Raw genomic sequence first — 24,808 nt, forward strand, 5'->3', positions numbered from 1 at the left:
TTATCCTTTTTGTATTTAGCTGTCTCTAGACTTTGTCTTTGTCTTTCAAGCTATAGGTTTCCTTTAGATGTCAGACGGTCCTCAGTTGTCTAAATATATTTAAGAATGTGAAAACATTCTGAGGGCTGAGGCAGAGGATTACAAGTTCAAGCCCAGCCTGGGCAACTCAGTCATTAAGTGAGACCCCATTTCAAAATAAAAAATAAAAGAAGGGTTGGGAATATACCTCCGTACAGAGGCCCGGGGTTCAATCCCCAGTATCACCAAAAAAGGTAACAAAATAGTAAATTATTATATTTTGACATATTTTCAATTTACAGAGTAATTTCCCAACTATTTTCTTCCATCTCACAATAATCCTACAGATTATTCCAGACAGCCACTATCACAACTGATTTACCAAGAAAACAGGAAAAGTGATGCTTCTGCAAACTCATACTCAGTGGCAGACCCAGGACTTAACCTCCCAGTGTGGTCACTTTCTAGAATGCAGGAGCAAGTGTGAGTTCCAGGGCTTCATGCAGTCCAGAAACAACTGTCTAATCAGTAACTAGCCTGCTTCCGCTCATGACCCTGGCTTTCAGCTCCATTTTCAGGCATAATAGAGATCATCTTTCGTAACCTCATCATTTTATTGATAAGAAAATTGAAGTTGAGGCAGAGGGAGTGACACAAGCAAGGTAATAAAGATAGGAAGTCAGTAAAACAGTAAAGCTGGGACAAGAGCCAAGATTTTCCAACTGCCAGGCAGGGTTTTGGGCCCACACACACTTGGCCCCAGAGGCCAATGCCACAGATGGGGAGGGAGCAGGAAGAGGTCTCAGGGATGTGAGCTCATCTACCTTGGTTTCATTGCACAGGTAACCTCTCCACAAAGCCACAGCTAACAGAAGAGAAAGTACACCTGTGCTTGCTTTTGCCTCTGTTTCTCCTTCTTGAAAGTAAATAAATCTGCAGGTGCACATATAAAACAATGCTAGGAAGCCAGGTGCCTGCTTACCACAAACACAAGAAGAGGCCACATAATTATGATGGCTTCTTCCTAACTGCCATCCCTAGCTAGCTCCTGGCCAAGGTCCCCAGAAAACAAAACAGGACTCTAGGCCACTGAGACCAAAGAGCAGGACTTCCAGGAGGATGGATGGGAATAAGGGGCTTGGAGAGTGTACTGAATAAAGACTCCAGAGAGATTCAAGGGAGAGGGCAGGTTACTGCCACACCCTCCCAACATGGGGGGGGGGGGGGGTGTTCCAAAAACCTACCCATGGAGAATGTAGAGATATCATAGTTTCTGCTGATCTTAGCACACTAGTGCACATGGTATATATGCTTTTCAAGGCAAATGCTCATCTAAAATAAAAATTGATTTACAGAAAGGTGAAAAGTGTATTTTATTTGCTGCTATATAAAGAGCCTTTTGGTCAACCTACTCTAAATAAGACACGAACCAGCACTGAAAAGTAAATGTTGAACAAAGCTCTGTTCAGATTAACCAAAGGATGCTCCCCCTAAGAGGAATCCTCTCCTGGTGTCCCACACACTCTGACAGACCTGCAACCAAGGTGCAAACTCCCCCTAAACTCCTTGACCTTCATAGCTCTGGGACCTGTAAAGCCAAATCAAGAATTTGCTGCTGCTTCATTACAGAAAAGCAACAGGAAGTGACTCCACATTTATAAACACCAAAATAGCACCATCTATCCAGAATCCACACAAGATTGCAACCAAAGCAGATAGGGAACAAAATAAATCTTCATACCTGGCCCTTTTTTAGATTGCTCCTCGTTTCACTTAGGTAGGTGTGGTCTTTTGGGGAGGCAGGGGATGGTCCTGGAAATCTGAAGAGGTCATTCAGATTCTCTGGGATAGCAACCCAGAGAACCCTGCTTGTGATGCTGAGATCAGGATCAAGGGGCAGAGGTGATGTTGGCAGCTAGGAACACAGGTGTGTGGCTCAGACATGAGACCAGGACAAGGATACTTACAACCAAGTCACTACCACACTCTTCGCTCACAGGTTTAGTGACTCAGAGTGTCTGCCCATCGGGTGGGACAGATCTCAATCCCATGATGTCATCACCACCACCAAGGAGAAAGTCACACAGTATCTCTGTGATCGTTCAAGCAGGAGAGGAAAGGAGAGTACAGTGGTGGGTTTCTGAGGTGAAAAGGCATCTGTGGTCCATCAGAGACACTCTCCTCACCAGGCCAGCATAATCTACCACCCTCCTCACCAGCCAGCTCCAATGAGGCCGTGGCCAGAGTGCCCAGAAACATCACCTGCCTGGAGGCCACCTCAGACAACAGAGCAAAGAATGACCTCCAAAACCAAACACTGTATTAATCATCTGAGAAACGCTGGGCACTGGAGATGTGGTGGCCCCCAGATACCAGAGGTGAGCTCAGAGAAAGCCCTCTCTGTCACACTGCTGACTAATGACACACCCTGTTTTATTACACCTGGCTTCAGTGTGCTTTGCAGCTACCCAGTTATTTACAAACCAGAGACCTTGCATGGAGCAAATCCACAGGTGCCACGTTTCCAATAGCTCAGATGATCATTAGCAGTTTTAAGCCAGAATATTTTTAATTAACGTATGTACATTTTTTCTTAAATATAATGCTCTCGCACACTCAACAGACTATAGTAGGGTAGACATAACTTTTATATTCACTGGGCAAAGAAAACATTCATGCAACCATTGCGCTATTTGCTTTATTGCAGTAGACTGGACGGTTGCTCACAATATCCCTGGGGCCTGAGGCACAGAAGCGCCTGGTCCCCACTTCAACGGGCTTTCTCCAGGTAAGTTGCAGCCACAGGTAAACTGGCGCAGCACAGGGAGCACTGACCCACATGCAGGCTCCTTAAGCTGATGCAGGGACTTGTCACCTGCCACCACTCAGGTCAGAGCCCAACAACACATGGCCTAATACAGAGGACACTGGACTGTTCACCAAGGGATGACAGGGACAGATGAGAAGGGAAAAGAAGGCCCACATGAGACTCTTCCCACCCGCTTACCAACCCTGTGCAACTGATCTTTTGAGAAGCCCACAAGAGGAACAGTTTCCATTGATCCAACTACCCAACATTTCCCAGACTTGTCTAGTCTTTAAAAAATGATGATAAAAAATAAACACAAATATTCATTCTTCCCCCAGGTTCCCAAGCCCCTCTCTCTGGAGACTCAGGGGCAGGATCAGGATCTGGAAGTTTTTAACAAGTACCTCAGGTCATTCTCAGGAATCTGAGAGTTTGAGAAAGTTTACCTACTGGTCCAGTTTCCAGGAGGCTCACCTGCTTCCCAAAGAGTGAAAGGCTGCAAGGTGCGTACCAGGCCCTGCTGGTCTATTTTAATCCACCTCTGGGGATGCAAGGAACCTATGTGTGGTCCCACCTTACTTCCTCGACCTGGGGACCCTCCCTTGGCAGGTCAGGGCGTCAGCCCAAGTCCCTGAGGCTGTTACCAGTTTCCTCAGAATCACACACTCCCAGCTCCTCCTCCAGGAAAGCCCAGGGGCCAGCTGACAAAGAACTCTTCCAACCGCCAGGAGAATGCTGGATCTTCTTGTAGCTGTGTAGCTGACCCTGGGCCAGGTGTCCGTCCCACTGACAGAAGCAGACCAAATGTCTCTACTCCTGCTCAGAGCATGCCGGAGGGTCCCCTGGGACCTGGCCCTGTCTACTGGCAGCACAGAAATGGCAGCATGGTTCTCTGCCAGCCAGCAGCTGGCTCCTGAAGATCTCATCCCCAGGACCCAGCCCTTGGGACAAAGCTTCTCACTGTGCCTCAGTCTCTGACTGTCAAAAGTGGGTTAATGAGCCTTTATGGTCCTCCCAGAAAGGCAGTTGGAGAACATAATTAGCTGATCCCTGCTAATGACAGGGACTTCCCTATGGTCTCCCTTTGATTCTGATTTCTCCGCCCACCATCCATCCATCTGCCTAAAGCCAGCCAGCCCCATTGCTTCCTTAGCCCTAGTGGGAACAGCTAGGATGCAAACATTAAAAACAAAATAAAAAACCTTCACAGCAGGAGTCCTGTGTGGGCCTCAAAGACCAGGCAGGCACCAGGTGGAGTGGCACAAACCTGTAATCCCAGCACTCTGAGCAGCTGCAGCAGGAGGATGGTAAGTTCAAGGCCCACCTGGGCAACTTTTAGGGAGCTCCTGTCTCAAAATAAAAAGTAAAGCTCGGCATGGTGCCCAATGCCTATGATCCCAGCACTTGGGTGTCTGAAGCAGAAGGATCATTGAGAGTTCAAGGCCAGCAAGATCTTGTCACAAACAACACAAAACAACAGCAACAAGGACCAGGCAGGAGCAGACAGACCTGGCAAATCTTCCAAGGCCCCAAGCGTGTAAGGCTGGTCTACCCACCTGCCAGACCCAGAGCACCAGGAACGGCTCCTCTCCTGCCTCGGCAGGAGTTAGCACTTGACTGACTTTTTAATCTTTCTTTGGGTGTTGTTGGGGTTTTTTGGTGCTGAGGATTGAACCCAGAGCTGGGTGCCAGGGCAGTTTCCAGCCCTGTATCACCCTGGAGGACAGAAGGCTCTCTCCACACCCTGGGGTTTCACTGGCAGCCCCCAAGCTCTGGGGTCAAAACTGGCCCCACCAGCTGGCCTCCTCCTGTTTTTCACTCTTTTGCTTCCATCTGCAGCTTTCTGACCCCACCAAGCTCTCACTGGCCCTGTCAAGTTTGCCAAAGACCCATTTGGTGATCCATCTGCCCCACGTGCATGGTGCTGAGTCCCTGCCTGTAGCAGTGTGACCCGGAAGATGCCACTCCCTAAAGAAAGAGACATGGTCAACATCATGTAATTTCTTTTCACCATTTTCTTGACTTATCTCTCAACCTACATTCTGATTTCACAAGCTAGTGTGTTTTATTTTATTACTGAAACTCAAAAAAACCTGCAGTTGAAGAAAGAGTGCTGAGTGGTCCTTCTACACCCTTTGCTCAGGATCCCCCAGGGGTAAACCTCATCAAACCATATTATCATTCCACTGACAGAATCCACAGCCCTTATTCAGATTTCCTGACTTGTACTCACAGGTGTGTGTGTGTGTGTGTGTAAGTTCCACGTGATTTTAGCACTTCACATAGGTTCCCATCCCCATGAGCACAGTAAACCTCGGACACAAGGGCCCCTCTTGTCGCCTTTTATAATCTGGCCCAGCTCCCTCCAGTTGCCCACACCCCTCAGCCCTACAACCCATCAGTCTCCAGTTCTTGAATATTACACAAATACAGTATACAGAATTTGGGGATTGTTGTTTTTTTGACGGCACAAAGTCCCCTGGAGAATCATTCAAGTCACTGCATCTGTCAATAAACAATGTTCTTTCTTATGGTTGAGGAGTATTTGGTGATGCATAGGCACCTCAGTTTGTTTCCACCTTAGGGGACACAGGGACACAAAAGTTAGCCAAAAAGCCCCACACCTGCCTGCAGCCTCAGAGAACTGACTAGGTTCTGAAACACCTGTTTTATGGCTCCCGAAGCACATTAACTGAACTACAAATCTAAAAAGCTTTTGGAGTGAAAGGACTGAATATGCAATCAAGGAAGCCCTGCCTCCAGGGGAGGGCCCTGCAGGCCTTAGGGTCCACAATTACAAACCAGTCTCCAGAGGGCACAGGAAGTATAAGATAGGAGCGAGGTGAGCACTACAAGACTCTACCTTTGGACCCTAATTCTTACAGCTGGCCTCATCCTGCTGGGCCATCCATTTTAGGGGAAATAGCATCTTCACTGAGTGTCCAGAATGCTAAGCTCTGCCTTCCCTGAGGTGTGAGCAGGCTTCACTTCTGCACTGATTAGCACTGCAGCAGAACCAGGCTAATTTCTCCAGCTTAGGGCACCCTGGAAAAACACCATGCTGGCACTCACTCGTGTGTGCTCTCATTCTGTCCTTTCTCTACCTAGGCATGCTCAGTTCCTCCAATCATTCAACAGAATGTTTTCCCGATCCCTGGCCATCTGGCTTAACCCTACTGTCAGTCACATCCCCATGAATATGATCTAAATTCAACAGCATAACCTACCTGAGGAGCCCTCCGTGGCAGATGCTGGTCAGTTACCTCCCTTATCCTGATATCTGTGTTCCCGTTGTTCATCAATAATACACTCAAGGAGCACACACAAGCAATGAAGTGAAAATAAAGATAAGAATGAATGATATAGCCACTTGGTGAAAGCTTGCACAGCAATGAAGAAAACATGGGTTTTCAAAGTCTAGGTAATTAACATGTTAAAGCTATCCAAGAAAATTCAAAAAGTACAGTCTACCACTGCCTGAAATCCCAGCTACTCAGAAAGCAGAAGCAGGAGGATCCCAAGTTTCAGGCCAGCCCAAGCAACTTAGCAAGACCCTATCTCAAAATAAAAAACAGCCAAGTGTATGGCTCATGAGTAGACCATTCCTGGGCTTGGTCCCCAGTATAGGGGGAAAAAAAGGTTTGATGCATTAATTAGTTACCACTATGGCTAAAAGCAGAGTGAAATTACATTATGCTTCCATCTTGGGAAGAAATGTGTACCCATATATATGTCCACATACATATCATTACATACACAGAAGACATGTGGGATAAAGTCAGCTGAATGATCCGTATTAGTCAGTTTTCTGAATGACATATTTTAAATAATCCACTTATAAAGAAGAAAGGTTTATTTTAGCCCACAGTTCCGGAGGCTTCTGCAACCTCTGTTGCTTGGGGCCTGTGGTGGTGTCTCATGGCATGGGCACGGGGCAGAGCAAAGCCATTCACCTCAAGGTTGGGACAGGAGAAAGAGCCCAGGCTTCACAACCCCCTCCAAGGACACAGCCCCAGTGACCTAGCCCCCCACTCAGCCAAACTTCTTAAAATTACACCCCCAATGGTGCCAAGGAAGGGGACTACACCTTTAACACATGGCCCTTTGGGGGACACTTAGCGCTAACTATAGGGGTTAAATAGAGCTCAATTTATAGGGGTTAAAATGTAGCAGAGAGAATTTCAGAAGGATTTCAGTTTCAAATCTGTACATTACTAATCACTTGATTTTTTTTTTTAAAATCCTGATTTCTTTAACTAAAAATAATGGTGCATCGCATAAGGCCCTAGATTTTATCCCCAGCACTGAAAATAAGAAAGAAAAAAAAAATGCATAGGCAATAACAAATTGTGTCTCTGCATGAGTATTTTCCCCCATTTTAAAAATTCTTATTACTTATCAGTTGGCCAAATTTTCTCTCAAAAATATCATATATTACGTATCTATCATCTATAGACATAGATTTAGATCAACCTTTTAATAATAATTATTAAAGGTATACCCACATCTAGGGGAAAAAACATACTTTAGATTTTAGGCAGCCACATTACAACCCTGGGCTTTCCTGAGATTGTTGTCAACTCCAAATTCCTGATCTAAACCAGGCATGGCAGTGCACACCCATAATCCCAGCATTCGGGAGGCTGAGGCAAGACGATCAACTCAAATTCAAAACTATCATGGACTACATAATGAATTCAAGGCCAGCCTGAACTACATAGCAAGGCCCTGTTTCAAAAGAAAAAAAAAATTCTTTTTACAATAAAAAAAATTCTGGCTCTACTGTGGTCAGAATTGTGGTGTACACCACTCTCACTCCTAACCCAGATGGGTGGCCTGCTCCCGGCAGCCTCTCCCGGGGCACCCAGCTCTCTGTGACTCATCATTAAATCATCCACGGTATCGCCCTTTCCCTCCCAGCTGGGTGTATCGACAAGGCTGTCAGGGAAATGACCAAGTCCTCATCAGCGTTGTTACTAAAGAAGAAATGGCACAGAACCCAGGAGGGCCAGTGGGGCGGCCCCATGCCCCCGCCCTGAGGGACCCTCTAGGCACAGCTGATCAGTCAGATCCAAACCCATCAGACTTGGCAGCCTCCAGCTCCGGGGCCTCCACGGAACCCAGCAGACAGCTGCTGTGCTCCCCAGGGCACAGCGCACCAGGCAAAACTCACGGATAGTAAGAGGAGGACCAAGGCCTGAGAAACAGAAACTAATTTGTTAGCTTGGTGGGTGAATATTTTTCAGTTTAAAATTTTTACCATGTAAATAATCTGCATAATAAAGTTGCATTTTGTTTAAAGCACATTATGTTTAAAGCTGTGCTCCTGGTCCGTCAGCTAAATAACCTCATCCAAAGGAAAACCAGACCAGTTTGGAAATTTTCATGCACCTGGGCTGGCGCCTGGTGATCACCACTTCTTTTTTTATGTGCTCACAATTCTGTCTAATGATGTGTTCTGGGATTTCACTGGGAACATGCTTCAATCACCATTGTCTTTGGAATACAACTTTATAAGAACATGTGGTTAAGGGCATAGGCTTTGAAGTCACACAGATCAAGGTTTGAATTCTTGCTCTACCTCTTATAGAGGGAGGGCTTTGGGCCATTTATCTACACCCTTTGAGCCTCAGTATTCTCCTATGTAAAGGAGGCATTTTTCTCCATATAGCTTGTGAGACATTGAACTGCAAGTGCATATTTAGTGAAGGGTAGAAATGACTATCATTGTATCCTACTCCACTTTTTCACACAGTCGCCATCTCAGCTTCATGGGAGTGGGCCACAGAAAAACAAAGGGTCCGAGATTGTGACCACTCAGACAGCTCCCACGAGGATTCTGGAGCCAACCCCCATATGTCACTAAGCCCCCAGAGAAGGGCAAATTTGGAAAGTATGAGTGCCCAAGACAGAATGTTTACTAGGGATTTGCTTTTAGAACAGTTCCTGACAAAAGGAGAGGAGTGGTTACTGCCCACTGGTCTGAGCCAATGCCTACACCCTTCTCCCCACTGCCAACCAAGGTAAGAAGCCTAGAGCAGTGGTGGCAAACCTATGGCACACGTGCCACAGTGGGCACACAGAGCCCTCTCTGTCGGCATGCAAGCCAAGTTGCCCCAGCAGCCGAGCATCAGATAGCAGTTGGTTTTTCTCTAAACTAAAAACTCAGTATTCAGGTTTAACTGCAGTGTTGGCATTTTGCAGTAAATAAGTGGGTTTTGGGTTGCAGTTTGGGCACTCAGTTTTTAAAAGGCTCACTATCACTGGCCTAGAAATTTCTATTCTCATTTCCATACTAGGAAACAACTTCTATAACTTAGTCCCAGGCATTTCAGACACATCCCAAGAAGGGAAACCCAGGTTCTCACCCAAATCAAATGGATTTGTGCCCTCAGTGATCCTCCTCTCCTGAGCGTCCTGTTCTGCCCATAACAGTCCAGCAGAACCAGCCAACCTGGGTCCTGACACAGATCCCAGCAGTTTTGCTCTGTGATCTTGAGCAAAATTACTCAGCCTCCTTGTGCTGCATTTTCCTAGTCTATAAAAGGGTAACAACAATAGCAATCAATCTGCCATATCTGTGGGTTCTGCATCTGAGGATTCCACCAAGAGAGAACTGAAAAAATAACTTTTTAGTTGTATCTGTATTGAACAGGTGCAGAAGCTTTTGTCGTTATTCCCTAAACAATACAACAAACAATGATTTCCATGGCATCTGCATTGTATTAGATGGCATAAGTATTTAAAGATGACTTAAAGTGTCTGGGAGGACATGCCAAGCAAGTGTGCAAAAACTCATGCAAATAGTGCCACACAGTCCTTCAGTCAAGGAAGGACCACACATACAGCGGGACAGACCACAGAGCCTAGTGTGGGGGAGGCTATACCACGTGAATACGTGTAAGTCCACTTTATGAAGTTTGCACCCTGAGGAAATCACCTAAGGACAAAGGTCTCCGAACGTGTCTCTATCATTAAGTAAAAGTTCTATACCATGTTATATAAGGGACTTTAGCATCTCAGATTTAAGTATCCATGAGAGTCCTAGAACCTTCACCTGTAAGAGGGGTGATACATAGCACATGCCCACGCATACTAGCAATGCTTAATAGTATTCCAGTAGTCACATGTACAATATTAGAAGCAACATCTTGGGACTTGGGCTCCCTGGGGACCCTGTCCCATTCTCCCTCCTTTTCCAAGGACAGACTCTGTCTTAGGAGAGACGGGAGCCAACAGCCTCGGCAGAACCACAGTGCAGAGAAGGAACAGATGCCAGAGGAACTTCAGGACCACAGCGTTCCCAGGGACAGACGCCACCGGCCACCCTAGTCAGGTGGGAGAGAGAGCTGAGACTGGGTGTTCTGCAGCGTGTGATGACAGCACCTGAGCCCCAGCTGTCTCTGGGCTAACCCACCCTTGATGACTCCCAAGGGCACTGGGCGGCTTGGGCTACCAGGTGAGAGTGGTCTTGTCCTAGGCCTGTCTTCCAGACTCCTAAGCGGAGCTGTGACTTTCCATATGTTCCCAGGACCTCCACAGAGGGAAGGGTCTCCACGGCCACGGAGCAGGCAGGCTGCCCCTCTGCTCCTAGCATCCTAAGTCCGAACCTGCACAGCCCACCGGGTCCCACGGCTCACTGCCTCTCCACCCAGCACACAAGCTTAGAGAACAAAGAAAGAAGTCCCTAAAGCTGAGATTTTGTCTGGTGGGAGGGGCAGGCATGAGAAGCAGAAGGGATGAGTGGCTGCCATTCATTTTCTTTCCATAGCAGGATCTTTCTCCTTGAAGCTGGGGAAAGGGAAAGAAATGAAAACCAAAAGAGCACAGGAAGAGGGTCTCCCCTACAGGGTGGCTTCCATACCTCTCACAGGAACATTTTCCTGTGCCCCACAGGGCAAGCCAGCACCTATGCAGAGTCAGGGCCCCCCTGGCAAGTGGGGTTCTCAGCCTCCTGACTTGCACCCCACTAATATTATATGAACTTCTTGTTCTTCTCAGTGCCTTTTCCAACTCAAAAACTCAAACTATATGATTTGCCTTTGAGTGCTTGAGGCAGACCTGTACATACACATCATCCCATTGTACAGCCACAGAAGCTGAGATGAGGCAACACTTCCGAGACTGTGTGGCTACACAACAGTGGTGCCCAGCTGTGGGTCCATGCCGCACACTCCTGTCACTTCATCAGATGCCTCTATCCCAGCTCACCTGCTCTGGTACTTCCCACCTGGGTTACACAGATGCCCTCCTAAGTGCCCACCCTGGGCTTATCCAGAAACTACAACTCATGGCATGGACAGGCACTGTGTGACAGGCTCTTTCCCAGTACCCTGCCCATGCTCAGTCAGTGAGTACCTAGTAAATGTCTGTTATGGCAATGAATGACAAAATGAACCAGTGAGTTACCTGGCCAATCAACAAGCAAACAACTTTGAATAGCCAGGGTTCTACACCCCAGCCCCAGATTCTCACCCTACAGCATCTAATTTCCCAACCTTGGTCCTCATGGCTAATGCATAGAGTCTTGCCTAAGGAAACTGTGACCTGATTATATGTGCCCATGTCAAAGCATCTTCATAGCCACACCAATATTCAACAGGGACCGATCTGTTCAGGGAGTCAGGCTTCCCAGTTATCTTTAATGGCTCTAATAGCTGGCATCCACACAGTTGGTCACACAATCCCCAGACGCCATTCACCCCAGACACCATTCACTCAGGCTCCTGAGATAGAGAAAAGAGCACAGAGATGCCGCTTATGGGAGCACAGGGGGTAGGGCTTGAAAAAGATGTGGCCAGATACACAAGTACCACCAAAGACGGATGCCAAAATGGAAGCATGAAGCTAGCTATGGTGGCACATGCCTATAATCCCAGCACTCAGGAGGTTGAGACAGGAGGAGCACTGAGAGTTCGAGGCCAGGCTGGGCTAGATAGTAAATTCAAAGGCAGCCTGAACTATATAGTGAGACCCTGGCTCAAAACAACCAAAAAGAAAGAAAGAGAGAGAGGAAAGAAAGAAAGGGGGGGGGGGGGGAAGGAAGGAAGGAAGAAAGAAAGAAAGAAAGAAAGAAAGAAAGAAAGAAAGAAAGAAAGAAAGAAAGAAAGGAAGGAAGGAAGGAAAGAAAGAAAGAAAAAAGAAACAGCTCAGGAACAAAGAATCCAAAAGCAACAGCACCCCTGGAGCCCAGCATGACCCGAGGTAGGCTCTGCAGACTCAGCCTACAAGCACTGCTGGGTGATCCCAGGGACTAAGAGTTCTGCTGAGGCCTGGGATGAGAGGGCTATGTGAAGACTGCCAGAATTGAACACAAGCTCTGACCACCTTCTCCCCACACTGGTCCCACATGTAACTTCTGCATACATCTCAGCATCCTAGAAAGATCGTAACATTCATAAGGGAAACATCCACTTGGTATGGATCTTTGAGATCATCCCTTCCAGCAGCGCCGGGCCCAGGACTACATACAGAGTTAGCTCAATAGAACTCCTCGACCGAGAAAAGACCAAGAATGAATGGCATGAAGGATGACAGCAGAACCGGAAGTGAAAGAAGCAACCCCACAATGTGTTCACAAGAGATGAGTGAGGCCGAAGGGGAAGGAAAATGAGGAAGTGAGGGCTTTCAGGTGACAGTCAGCTGGTGGGAGCCCAGGAGTGGAAGGACCCCCAGCCCATGTGCCCCCAGGAGGGTGCTGGTGCCCTGCAGGAGATGGCCCCTCCGGAAAGGCCCACTTTCCAGTTCAGCAGGAGACTTCCTAAAAGGGAAGTCAGGAAGGACAAGGAAATAGCGAACACCAAGCAGAAGGCTCTGATAAAGAGGCAGGAATCTAGAAACCCAAGGAGGCAATTATCAAGGATCCACAAACACCCTAATTACAGGAAGGAAGAGAAGGCATCAATGGCAGGGCAGAGGCAAGGCCAGCAGCTCTGCCCAGTGGGGGCAAAAAGTGGAGCTAACAACAGTGCTCAGCTCAGCTGCTGTGCACTGGGGACCCACCACACAGCCCCATCATCTGCTCTTGGGCCAGCTTCACAAATCAGGATGCTGCTTAGAGAAAAGGCATGATTCTGACATAGCTCCAGAATCTGGCCGGACAAGGGAACCAGGCGCACCTAATGCTGTGTGTAGTGTGGTGTGTAGGCCTGTGATCCCAGCATTCTGGCAGGAGGATCGAAAGTTCAAACCCAGCCTAGACAACTTAAGAGACTTAGCAGGACTTTATCTCAAAATTTTAAAAATGTAAAAAGGGATGGAGGATGTAGCTCAGTGGGAAGCCCTGGCTTTAATTACCAGTACTATACCAAAAAAATCAAAGGAGAAGAAGGGGAGGGGAGAAGGAGGCGGGAAAAAGAAAAGAAAGAGATGAAGGAGAGAGGGAAGCTGCACAGGAAGTGGCCCGTCATTTGGTCATTTGCAGAGGAGCAAATCTCACTTAAATACACTGTCTCTCAACGCCTTCCAGGAAACCTAGGGTCAGAGAGGGTACACGGGCTTGGCTGCTAGTCCGGCCTGCACACTGCCACCTAGGTATGTCCCTCAGTAGGGTAACACCCTCTCCTCGGCTCTGTACTTGAAGATGTAATGTTTCTGAGCTCTTCCAAGAGATGTCTCATTGTTCTTCCAGCCAAAGAGCTGCTTCATGCTTCAGGATCTCGAGCAGCCCCAAGACACTTGCTCCCACGCACCTGCCCTACAGCCACCTTCGCAGTGGCCTCTTTCCGTGGGAAACCCGAGCAAAACCAACCTTGCGTACCCTAGCTCCTCCCTCTATGTCTGCCGGGGCTCTGGGCTCCAGGTTGCCCTCTGCAAGGAACTCGAAAGCTGAAAGCAAACTACTGCAGAGGCCAAGAGCAGACAAATCTCCACCATCCCAGGAAACTTCCTTCTGCCGCCCAAACCACCCCGCTCCGGCTCCTTCCAGATATGCATTCATAAACAATCTGAGGGTAAGGAAGGGCCCGAGAGGGAGTCCTTTTTTTCAAATCAGGGAAGGAAACGAGAGGGCAGGAAGGCGGGAGGAGTGGTCCGGCGCCCCCAGGGCCCTGGGGCTTCCCACCTCCCAGGTGCTGGGCCCGCAGCAGGTCTGGTGCTGAAGGTCCGGCCCGCCACGCCCGAGCCCAGCGGCCAGGCACCCGCCAAACAGGAAATTCCACCTGCGCCGGCCCGGCCACCGCGGGCAGCGGGGAGGAGCGCGCTGGGACCTGCGCCGCTCGGCCGGGGCACTCTGGCGCGATCCTGGTCCCCCCACCCTGCCCGACCCGCCCACCTGCTGCCTCGAGCTGTACTTGAGTCCCATGCCGAAGTCCCTGGGGCCCCCTCCGGCCTTGCGAGCCCGATCGCTCTTCATGGTCCTCTGGATCCTGCCTGAGTCTCAGAGGCGTGGTCCCTGCAGGCGGCCAGCTCCCATGGCCCGCAGGGCGCGGGAGGCGCGGGGGGCGCGCGGGGTGCGGAGGGCTCCGGGGAGTGGGTCGGGACTAGTTCCTGGGCAGCCCCAGCGCGCCGGGCCCGCGGCGGCTCTCGCTCTCATCCTTCCTGCCTAGCGCAGGTAGTTTCAGGGCGTGGCCTGCGCTCGGCCCCGCCCACGATCCACCACGCACCTTTCCCGGGACGCAGTCCCTCCCTGGCCACGCCTCCTGTCACGCCCCCGAGGGAAGCTCCGCCCCCTCGCCGGGAGAGCCCAGCGCCCGAAGGTGAGCGGGAGAGGGGATCAGGCGACCCTGTGGTGGGCCGGACACATCCAACAACAACGAAAGTTCATTCCTTCTCTTCCGCTTCTTCTGAAAGACAGCCCTTCCCTCTGGCTCTTTGATATCAACCATCTTTTCTCTCTTCCTCAGCGGCTCCAGCCAGCCTCACTAGATCTTCCACTTCGGCCTCCCCGCCACGTGCCCGGGCTCAGTTGTGACCCCTCCAAAACCAGACGAAAGCCGCAGCCGCTGGGGCCCAGCCACCTCGCCCTGACCTCCCTCCTCCGGGGCCCTGCCGCCGCTCCCTGGCGTTGGGGAGGATCCCCTGGGGCCTGTGCCCTGCTCTCCAGGGAGGTTATCCGACACCGACCACGCCCTTCGCCCACCTTCCCGGATTCCTGTCCCACTTGCCCCGCGGGATGTCATGGCTACAAAGGTCTCTCTTTAGCTGCCCCCCCCCCCGCCCAGGGCTCAGCTCCCCTCACGGCTTTGGATAGGCAGAACTGCCTTGCCGGTAGACTTCGCCAAGCGCTGCCCGTGTGCACCAGTTGGTTGTCTGAGAACCTCTCCACTGGTGCTCAACGCGGATCTCGCAGCCGACCAATGCTCCCCCCGAGTGAGCACTGTGTGCTGAGCGCTGTCCTCAGTACTGGGCACAAAAGCAAACAAAGACTCTTGTTTTGAAGCCAACAGATCCCAAATTTCCTTCCTAGATTTGCTCTCCTTGAACTGTTTTCCCTAATCAACAAGGCCTTTCTGCTGGACTCCAGCCTCTGAATCATCCTGACTCTCTACGCCCCTTAATCTCACATCCAATTAGCTCCAGTCTGTCCAAGGCTGTCTTCTTCTTTTTTGTGGTGCTGGACATTGAATCCAGGGTCTTTGCAATCCTCCTGCCTCAGCCTCCAAGAGTGGTGGGATTACAGGTGTGTACCACCATGCTGGGCTCATCATCCTTTATCTCATAGAGCTAAATAAGTACCTTACCATAGAAAGAACTCATGCAATCATTTGATGCTGTGCACAAGCAATGCATTTACTGTGGTTCAGAGGAGGAGAAAGATGCAGGTCAGGATCCTGCCCTAGGCTCACTGTCGGGTCAAGGTACTAGGTGCACTCTCTGTGTGCTCCCATGACATCCCTGAATGGTCTCCTATGCGCCTGTGTGGCTCCTAGACAGAGGGAAATGGATAACCACATGCTATTACAGTAAACCGTTTAGTTTAATCCTCATCAAATTATATGTGATGTGTTTTTGTTCCTAAATTGCCAGTGAGGAAACCCAGTCTAGCACACAGTCTAAAAAATATGGCCAAATGTTACTCGAGTTCTGAGATGCTGTGGGCTCCTTCTAAAGATTCTTTCTAGGTTTTTGTTGTCCTGAACAAAGAATTGGTCAAGAAATGTGCAAAAGGTAGCTAAGTTATACATTTGTTAAAGGTAGGAAAAGAAGTAGTTTCTGCAGAGTGAGAGGGGACTACTGGAGAAAGAGCAGGCATGGTGGCCCTGTTTTGTATCCTCCGTTCTGACATCAGATCTAGGCTGTCCTATCAAAAACCTGCCTGATCTTGTGCCTGAAGAACTGAAGATAGCACTTCTGATCCGGGCTTGGAAACTGTTCTTCTGAGCATGTTTCCTGGATCTCCGTGATTGACAAGTCACACCCACTTGCCCAGCTGGGCTGGCAATGCCCTACTGTCCTGCCTTATAAGGACTGGGGATGTTGCTCAGGGGTAGGCCACTTGACTGCAAAGAGGGGGAAAAAAGTGCCAAGTTCTCACACTCCTACGTGGTAAATCCAGCTCAGATCCAGATTTCAGCCTGAGTCCCATGTCACTCCTCTCCTATACTAGGGAGACTCATGACCAAATTAGCCAAACTTCACCACCTGCCTTCCTTATCTGCACCCCACTCCTCCCCAAAGTCCCAACACTCACTCCAAAGCTGCCATCTCTCCTCTCTCCCTAGATTTCACAGAGGACCCTGTCTGCTGGAAAAGTCACATCTGTGTCCCTGGGACCCACTCAGCTAGCCCCCATGTTGTAGGAGCCAGGACTATGAGAAGGTGTGCACTGCCCACAGGCTAAACAACCTGGCTTAAACTGATGATGACTTGGAAGAGGATGGGGCCCGCATCGTGCAGACATAGCCCGAATTCCCAATCACCAGAGTTCTGTGACTGTCCAAGACAGTGAGACCAAGGAGCCAACCTAGAGGAGCAGATCTTGCCAGGCCTCAGGCCACTTGCTGTCCTTTGAGGAGGAAAACTCTACAGACAGCAAGAGATGTGTGAGGGTTTAGAGTGAACAGAAGAAGGTGGAATGAACCAGCTAAGGAGCCTTCATCATGAATGTCAGCACCACATGTCCAACACATCTATGGAAGGTGCTTTGTGGCACTGAAAACAATGCATTTTCCTAGCAGTGGTTGCTTAGGGTCATCATGGTAACTACTTTCCCTACATGGCCCATACTTGGGGGAAGCGCCATTTGCCTGCAGCCCTCTCAGCACAAACCCTTTGCCTCCTTCTCCTGGGGACATTCAAGTTCAGATAAAACATCATGTCTGTGAAAACTTCTGCAGGCAAAGATAATCTCTTCTTCCTCAGGACACTAGGCTCTGGTGTATTCTGATTTCCCTGCTGCACAGAAGGAAATCAAATGTTCTGCTTTGCAACCATCACAATGGCATTGCAAGGCAGAACATGTGATGACTGCTCATGAGCTAAGGGTCAGTCCATTAAGCCCATGCCACTCACTCACAGTGCAGAAACAAAAACAGACCAGCATTTGATGAAGATGAACCAAATGTGTTTAATGGACTCACACAGCCACCCTTCTCCCTCCGGCCTGCAAGGAGGATGCACTCACTCTGTTCACCCAACACAGTGATCCTAGGAAGGGCCTCAGTGGGCCTTTTCTCCATCTGGACTTGCAGGAAATGCTTTTTGTACACCTTGTGCTTGCTCACAGTAGTGCCTTCTGTGGGCAAGATGTGTCTTTAGCTTTAGGAGATAAAAGATGAAGCCAGACCCTGGGAGACAGTGAGTCACTCTGATCGCAGCAGAACAGCAGCTTAGAGCTCCACAAGCGCCATATTCAACTCAGCCCTTTCAGTAAATGGTTTCACTATCCATTTAATGGACAATTCTAGAAGGCATCATAGACTTTAAACTTTCCTTATCCCACCCACATGCACAAGCAAATCACCAATCTGTTATTTCCACCTCTAGAATATTTTTTTCCCTGTACTGGAGATTGAACCCAAGAGATTTTGCACTGAGCTACATTCCAAGCCACACCACTGCAGCTCACCCCTTTTGGAGAGAAAGTCTACCTAAATCGCTAAGTTGCCCGGGCTGAGCTCAAATTTATGCTCCTCCTGCCTCAACCTCCAAGACTACTGCTATTATAGGCATGTGCCATCATGCCCAGCTTGAAGGTAATTTCAAATACATTCTTCCCAGTACGCCTGTGTCTTAACTGCAATCAATTTGTCATGGTTTAGATCTAAGATGGCCCCCACAGCCTCATGAGTTTGGAAGGTGATTGGAATTTGGGGGTTTATAACTGACATGCTGTTAGGAGGTACATCACTATTGGGGGGGGGTCTGTCTCCTTTCCTGGGTCCTCCCTTGACTCTCTTCTTCCTGTGCCCTCTGAGGTGAGCCGTTTTTCCCCACCAGACCCTTCAACCATGCTGCTGCTCTCTGGAGCTGGCTGACCATACAAAGATGGAAAACTTCTAAAGCATGAGCTTCCTTTAAACTGTGGGTGTTGGGTATTCTGACCCAGCAGAGGGAGGTGATTAAGACACCATTCCTTGTGTAGAATTTTTTTCTTTTTTCTTTCTTTCTTTTCTTTCCTCTTTTTTGAGGTAAGGTCTCACTATGTAGCCCAGGCTGGCCTCGAACTCACAGCAATCCTCCTGGCTCAGCCTCTGGAGTGCTGGGATTGCATGGACCACCACACCCAGCAGAATTTTCCACTTGCTACATCATGTTGGTTTCAGAAAGTTTTACTATATTTTGGATTAGAGATACTCAGCCTGCAGAACCTTGCCAAACCCACCCATCCTCTAAGACTTCCATATGCCTGTCTCCAAAGCAATGGCTATTCCTGTCCACACTTACTGACTTCTGACTTGATTACTTCTTGGGTTTTCTTTATATGGTTTTATCATCCAGGCTTAAATCTGTACACAGTAGGGCTGGGGATTTAGCTCAGTGGTGCTGCTGCCTGCCTCAAAAGTGGAAAGTCCTGAGTTCGATTCCCGGTACCAAAACAAAACAAAAAATCTGTACACACCAAAGTGTACCTTTGTCTGTGTGTTTGTTTTTGTCCTGGGGATTGAACCTAGAGCCTCAGAAATGCTAGGCAAGTGCACTACCACTGAGCTCTGCCTCTAGCCCTGCCCTGCTTCTTGTTTCTTGTGTCTGGAGTATCTTTTAGTTATTTTAACCTGCAGTATCCCACTTCATCTTTTCCTGTCCCCCCCCCCCCCGACCACCATCTATTTACTGAAGATTCCAAATCATCTGTTCAGTAGACTCCTGCAGTTAGGATTTTGCTGCTTGGACTCTCCCAGCAGAGTCTCTGCTGGGCTCCCCAGCACTCTGTATCCTCTGCAAACTGTTGTGTCTGAGGCCTTCATCAGATTTCCTTTCAGAGGGAAATTGCTTCACAGAGGGTAGTGTGTTTTTGAACAGAAGACATGTCTGGTTGCCCCATGTTTCATATTGTAAGCTTTGTCCCCAAATTCTACATTCATTAGGAAATGAGAATAGTAATAGTACAATTTATCATTCCTTATTTATTAACTTGTTGGAATACTTCTAGAAAGTGAACTATCTTTCTATTTGCTTGGTTACCCAGTGGTAATGTTAGTGTAGGAAAGGAAGTATAAACATCCAAGTCTTTTTTTAGCTGGTTCTCAATAGTTAATGTCCTAACATTTTACAAAGGTGTCAGTCACAAAATAACTTAGAAAATCAACTTCAAAAAAGGAACAATTCTTGTTGGCTCACAATCACAGAAGTTTTAGTCCATGGTCAACCAGCTGCATTGCTTTTGTGCCTGTACTGAGGCAGAGCATCATGGCAGGGGTGTGTGGTGAAGTCAAGCAGCTCCTTCATGGCCAGCCATGAGAGAGACAAGGGTCCCACAGTGCCCTTCGAGGTCCTGCCCCAGGGACTGGAAGCCCCACCTCTTAAGGCTTCCACCACTTCTACCCTGCAGTGCTATGGCGGGGACCCAGCCTTTCACATGGGGCCTGCAAGGAACATTTCTTATCCAAACTATAGGATACCAATTGATTTTTGTTTGCTTTCATATTATTGGAAGCCCTGGGACTTAAGCATGTTTGTTATGTTTTGGTTCATGGCTTTTATTTATTTATTTTGGTACTGGGGATCAAACTGGGCACCTTGCGCTTGTGAGGCAGGTGGCAGAACCACTGAGCTAAATCCCCCGCCCCGTTCATGGCTATTTTAATGCTTATTGGTGTTCAAAACTGTCTCTTCTTTGGCCACCGGGAGCCTCTTGTAATCAGCTGAGTCCTTTGACCCTGCTTTTTTGGTACTGGGCACCTTGTGCTTGCAAGGCAGGTGGTGGCACTACTGAACTAAATCCCCAGCCCCTTTCTCTTTTTTTTGAGACAACGTCCCACTATGTAGCTCAGGCTGGCCTTGAACTGGAGGTGATCATCCTGCCTCAGCCTCCCGAGTGCTAGGATTATAGGCATGCACCACCATACCTGGCCCCATACCCAGTCTTTTGATCAGTTGTTTTTGTTTTTGGTATATTCCAGGCTTCCCTTGTATACTGCTCTCAAGTGCAGACATTTCTGTAGGACACCTTTATGCCCTTTAATGAATAATGAGAGTTCAAGGTTATAATCTGTACAAGTGATATTCACTACCAGGTCATTGTTTCTGGATCTTTTGATATTGAAACTAGGATTTTTTTTCAGGGCCAGGGATCTAACCCAGTACCTCAAAAATGGAAGGCAAGTGCTCTAATGTGGAGGTACAGCCATAGTCCTAGAAAACCAGAAAGTTTTGAAAGAGAAAATATCTCTCATGCTCATACTGAGAGTTCCAATTCTAACGTAGGACTTCACAGCATTGACTTAATTTATTCTATCTCGCATCTGTATTTTTGTATCTATACCAAGACTCCTGTTCTCATCTCACATTTTAAAACCCCATCTCCTTTATTAAATGAAAGCAACAGGTACAGTTTTCCCAGTAGAGTTCAGTGAATTCATCTTTAATGGAGTTTTTGTCAACTTGCCAGCTAACAAAAAGCAGAATGCTCTAGCTAATTGGGAGGCAGGGTGTGTGTGTGTGTGTGTGTGTGTGTGTGTGTGTGTGTGTGTGTGTGTGTCTAGGAAATTATTAAGATTCTGAGCGGCTCATGGTGTCTGGGTTGCCAGACAGGCAAAGAGGAGGAAACAAAGCCAGGAACAAGGCTCAGCCACACCAAAAGGCTTCGGGAAGCCACAAGGACAACATTATACCTCATCCCATGGAGCCAGGCCTTGGACACCGCTGTGTGGCCATTGCTGCCACGAAAGCTGCACACCTCTTCTTTCTCTGCCCTGCTGCAAAGTAGGTTCCCTAAGTGCCTGTGTTCTTTTCTTGGCTCCTTCTTGAGTAAGGCTCTTTTTTTTTGTTTTCTTGAGCCGGGGTCTTGCTGTATATTCTAGACTGGCCTCAACTTGTGGTAATCCTCATGCCTCAGCCTCCAGAGTACTGGGATTGTGAGTGAGCCTCTTGTGAGCACAGATCCTTACCTCCCGCTTCTGTGCCCTACCTACAAGCAAGCTGAAAAGTGGCTTTCTGGCTCCTGCCTTACACAGGCAGGATTCATGATGGAAATTCACCAAATGTGGGAGGGCTGCTTGAAAGATAATGAATGTCCAGAAACTGAGTAAACACAGATGGTCTGTTGCTATACTTGCAGTCTTGGGGGTGGGGGCAGGATCTCGCTATGTAGTTCAGGCTGGCCTCGAACTCAGTGATCCTCTTGCCTCAGCTTCCAGAGTGCAGGTGTGTGCCACCATGCCCAGCCTGTGTAATTGGGATCTCGAATGTCCCTCAAGGGGCTTTAAAGGCTTGGTGGCTAGCCTGTGGCACTACGAGGATGAGGTGGTGGAACTTTGAGAGGCAAGGCCTAGTGGGGGGAACTTAAGTCCCTGGGGCCTGCCCTTGATGGGGATATCAGGATCCAGCCCCTTTCTGCCTCTCTGCCTCCCAGTTTTACAAAGTAAATGGGTTTCACCTGCCACGTCCTCCCACCTTGCTGTTCTGTGCACCTCAGGCCCAAGTGACTGTGGCCTGAAGCCATGAACCAACAGGGGCCTTTCTTCCTTGTTTCCTCAAGTGTCTTCACAGAGACACAGCTGCCCACACAGCTGAAATGCCAGTTTGGGAGGGAATCTCTGGAAATGCCCTTCACCTGGGCTGCTGTCTGCCCTGTCTGAACCACCAGTGCATCCAAGCCACCCTGTTCACATAATCTGGGTAGCTATGACCCAGTCTGCTCCCAGACCCATGGTGCCATATGAGGTTCATGTGGGGTCCACTATAATCAAGGTCACCGCTCATTAGCAGCTGAGCTCGGTGCACAGGTGAAAACAGTTATCATTTAATATGGTAAGAGGCTGACCCAAAAGGTTCAAACCATCAAGACCATGAAATTGTCCTTACAGGAGCATCCCTTTATCCGGTTTTACTTTCTGAAGTTTTGGTTACCCTGGGTTGACCATGGTCCAAAAATATTAAATGGAAAATTCCAGAAGCGAACAATTTGTAAGTTTTAAGTTGCATGCCGTTCTGAGTAGTACAATGAAGCCTTGAGTCATGCTGCTCCATCCCACCCAGGCCTTGCACCACCGCTCAGTCCAGTGTGTGCCCACGGTGCCTGCTGCCTGTCTGCTGTCACTTCACAGCGACTCAAGCATCAGAGTGGTTGTCACGGATCACAGGGCTGGTGTTCAGTAACCCTGACGTGGTAGCCCAGCGTCCGCACCACTCTCCTCACTTTCTCTCGTCACACAGGTCAGGAAGGCTGCCAGGCAGTGTGCCCCTGAGGGGGCAGTGTGTGAAGCTGTGAATGTGAAGCCGAAGGTGCAGTGGAGACCCCAGAAGGTTGGAGAAACCAGGAATGTAGATCATCTGAGGAAAGGCACAAGCAGTGAGCAAAGGCAGCTCAAAAGACCATGTCAAAATGACCATGAAAAGTAAATGTTTTGAACTGTTTCAGGACATTGAGGCAGCTCATGACACAGGCTTTCCAGAACTGCTTCAAAAAGTGGCAAGAAGGTGTTCAAAGGAATGGTGAGCATTTTGAGGTATGTCAATGGCAATGCTGTTCTTTGTAGTACTTTTCAAATGTAAACACTCACCATATTTTTGATGAGACCTCATATACTGCATATCCTGTCTCGATCTGTTTTGACATACACACACCCTTGTGAAACCGTCACCACAGCCTAGGACTCTTGAGTTTTGATAGCCCTTAAGTATAGTATTACAACCAAGTGGCCTTAGAACCAGACTGTTTCTTCAGTACTAGGGCTTGAACTCAGGGGTTTTACACTTAGCTACATTGTGAACCCTCTTTAGTTTTGAGATAGGGTCTTGCTAAGTCACAAAGCTGCCCACCATTGAACTTGGGATCCTCCTGCCTCAGCCTCCCAGGATGCTGCCATTATAGGCGTGCACCACCAAGCCCAGTTTAATTGCTTTATATCAAAGTGTCAAAATACAATTTTAAAAATAGTAAGAGATGGTGATTGTGGTGCATGCCTGTGATCCCAGTACTTGGGATGCTGAAGGAGGAGGAAACAAAAACAAAATACTGTAGCAATATAAACGAGGGCTTCACTCTGTTCTTCATCAGCGGTGGGCTGCACAGTGAAGACAATATGGGGTAGGTGGGGTTCGAGGGGTGGAGAGTTGGATAACCTGATGCCACCATCCTGGCCATGTGATCAAGGTCAGCACCAACAGCAGTAATGATATTGCCGGCATGCACTACCGATGTGAGGACCTCATCTCTGCGGTCTCATCCTGAGGAAAAGATCAGATACCTAGTGATAGTGGAGTCTAGGAAGAGCCTGACCAGGACTCCTCAGAGGCATCAAGATGACCAGAACAGGAGGGTGAGCAACTGCCATGGTCGAGAGGAACCTAGAGACACAACTAAACATAACACCAAACTCTGCTCACGCTAAAACTAGCAATATTCTACTTGATCCAGAAGACTTTATACCCTAAATACAACTTGGAAAAAATTACTTTACTTTTTTATGCTTTCCAGGTTTCTATTTATAATTAGCACATGTATGGAATCTAAAAAATAACGAAGGGTGGAGGCAGGGGAGGGGAAGGGGATGTAAAAAGGAGACTCGTTATATGCATGGATGACCCATGGGCACCACATGCACCTACACACCCCGAAGTCCAAGTGTAACAGCTGTCAGTGAACAGAAATGACAACAGATGCAGATGGGGTGGAAAGGGACAGAGGGACACAGGATGGGATCATAGTAATCTGCAAGTGTCCCCTCTGGTGCCCTGAGCTCATGAGACAGTTGACTCATCACCAAGTGTATACTGAAAGCCCCACCAACTCAGAAGGACAAGTAGGTGGCAGCATCACTGAGCTTAGAATGAGGTGGTCCCTGGAACTTGTCACAGGGCATCTGGGCTCAAGAGTGCATGGTTAGCATTTTTATCACAAGGTCCTAACCCTCAGTGAGGAGGCAGGGCCTGCTTCCAGAATCCAGGGGCCACTGTACCCTGGTCTTTCAGGAGACAGCATTAACACCACTGGCCTTCCTCTGTACCAAAAAGAAATGTAAGTTCAACCAGATTTTGGCTTTCTTGGCCACAGAATTCCAGCAGAACCCTCCGAAAGCCCCACCCCCGCCACCCCGGCAGATCTTCTGCAAGTTAGGAGGGAAGGAGTGAGGAGGGGAAGGAGAGTTAAGATGCATTATGTACATGTACCAATTCCCTACAATGCAGCTAATCATTATGTACTACAAACATGTACAGATAAAATTTTTTAAAATAAAGAAAGATTCCAGGGAAAAAACTTTTATGTCACTCTGTGTATCTGGACTGCCTGTCCAACAGTCTGTGATTAAGGGTTGCTAAATTAAGTACTCACAAGGATAGAACAGACCCGACTTCTCACTGCACAGGTAATGAGGCAAGATGCTGGTCTCTGCTTTGTCACGGAAAAGAGCCCCGTGCCCACAGCCTCAGCCTGCCACT

The 24,808-nt window shown here is 48.5% G+C and overlaps 1 protein-coding gene across 1 annotated transcript in view; it reads right to left on the reverse strand.

Annotated features, from left to right (window-relative positions):
* The window catches only part of St14 (ST14 transmembrane serine protease matriptase), a 36,293-nt gene extending 21,903 nt beyond the window's left edge, over window positions 1-14,390 (reverse strand). Inside the window, exon 1 of the mRNA XM_004862636.4 lies at window positions 14,100-14,390. Coding sequence (XP_004862693.1) covers window positions 14,100-14,180 — 81 coding nt within the window. The 5' untranslated portion in view covers window positions 14,181-14,390. The remainder of the gene's footprint in view (window positions 1-14,099) is intronic.
* Between the last annotated feature and the right edge of the window lie 10,418 nt (window positions 14,391-24,808).

Source organism: Heterocephalus glaber, unplaced genomic scaffold (genome assembly GCF_053883595.1).
Source record: "Heterocephalus glaber isolate CG9 unplaced genomic scaffold, H.glaber_assembly_v1.0 deba00001446, whole genome shotgun sequence".
Taxonomy (NCBI): domain Eukaryota; kingdom Metazoa; phylum Chordata; class Mammalia; order Rodentia; family Bathyergidae; genus Heterocephalus; species Heterocephalus glaber.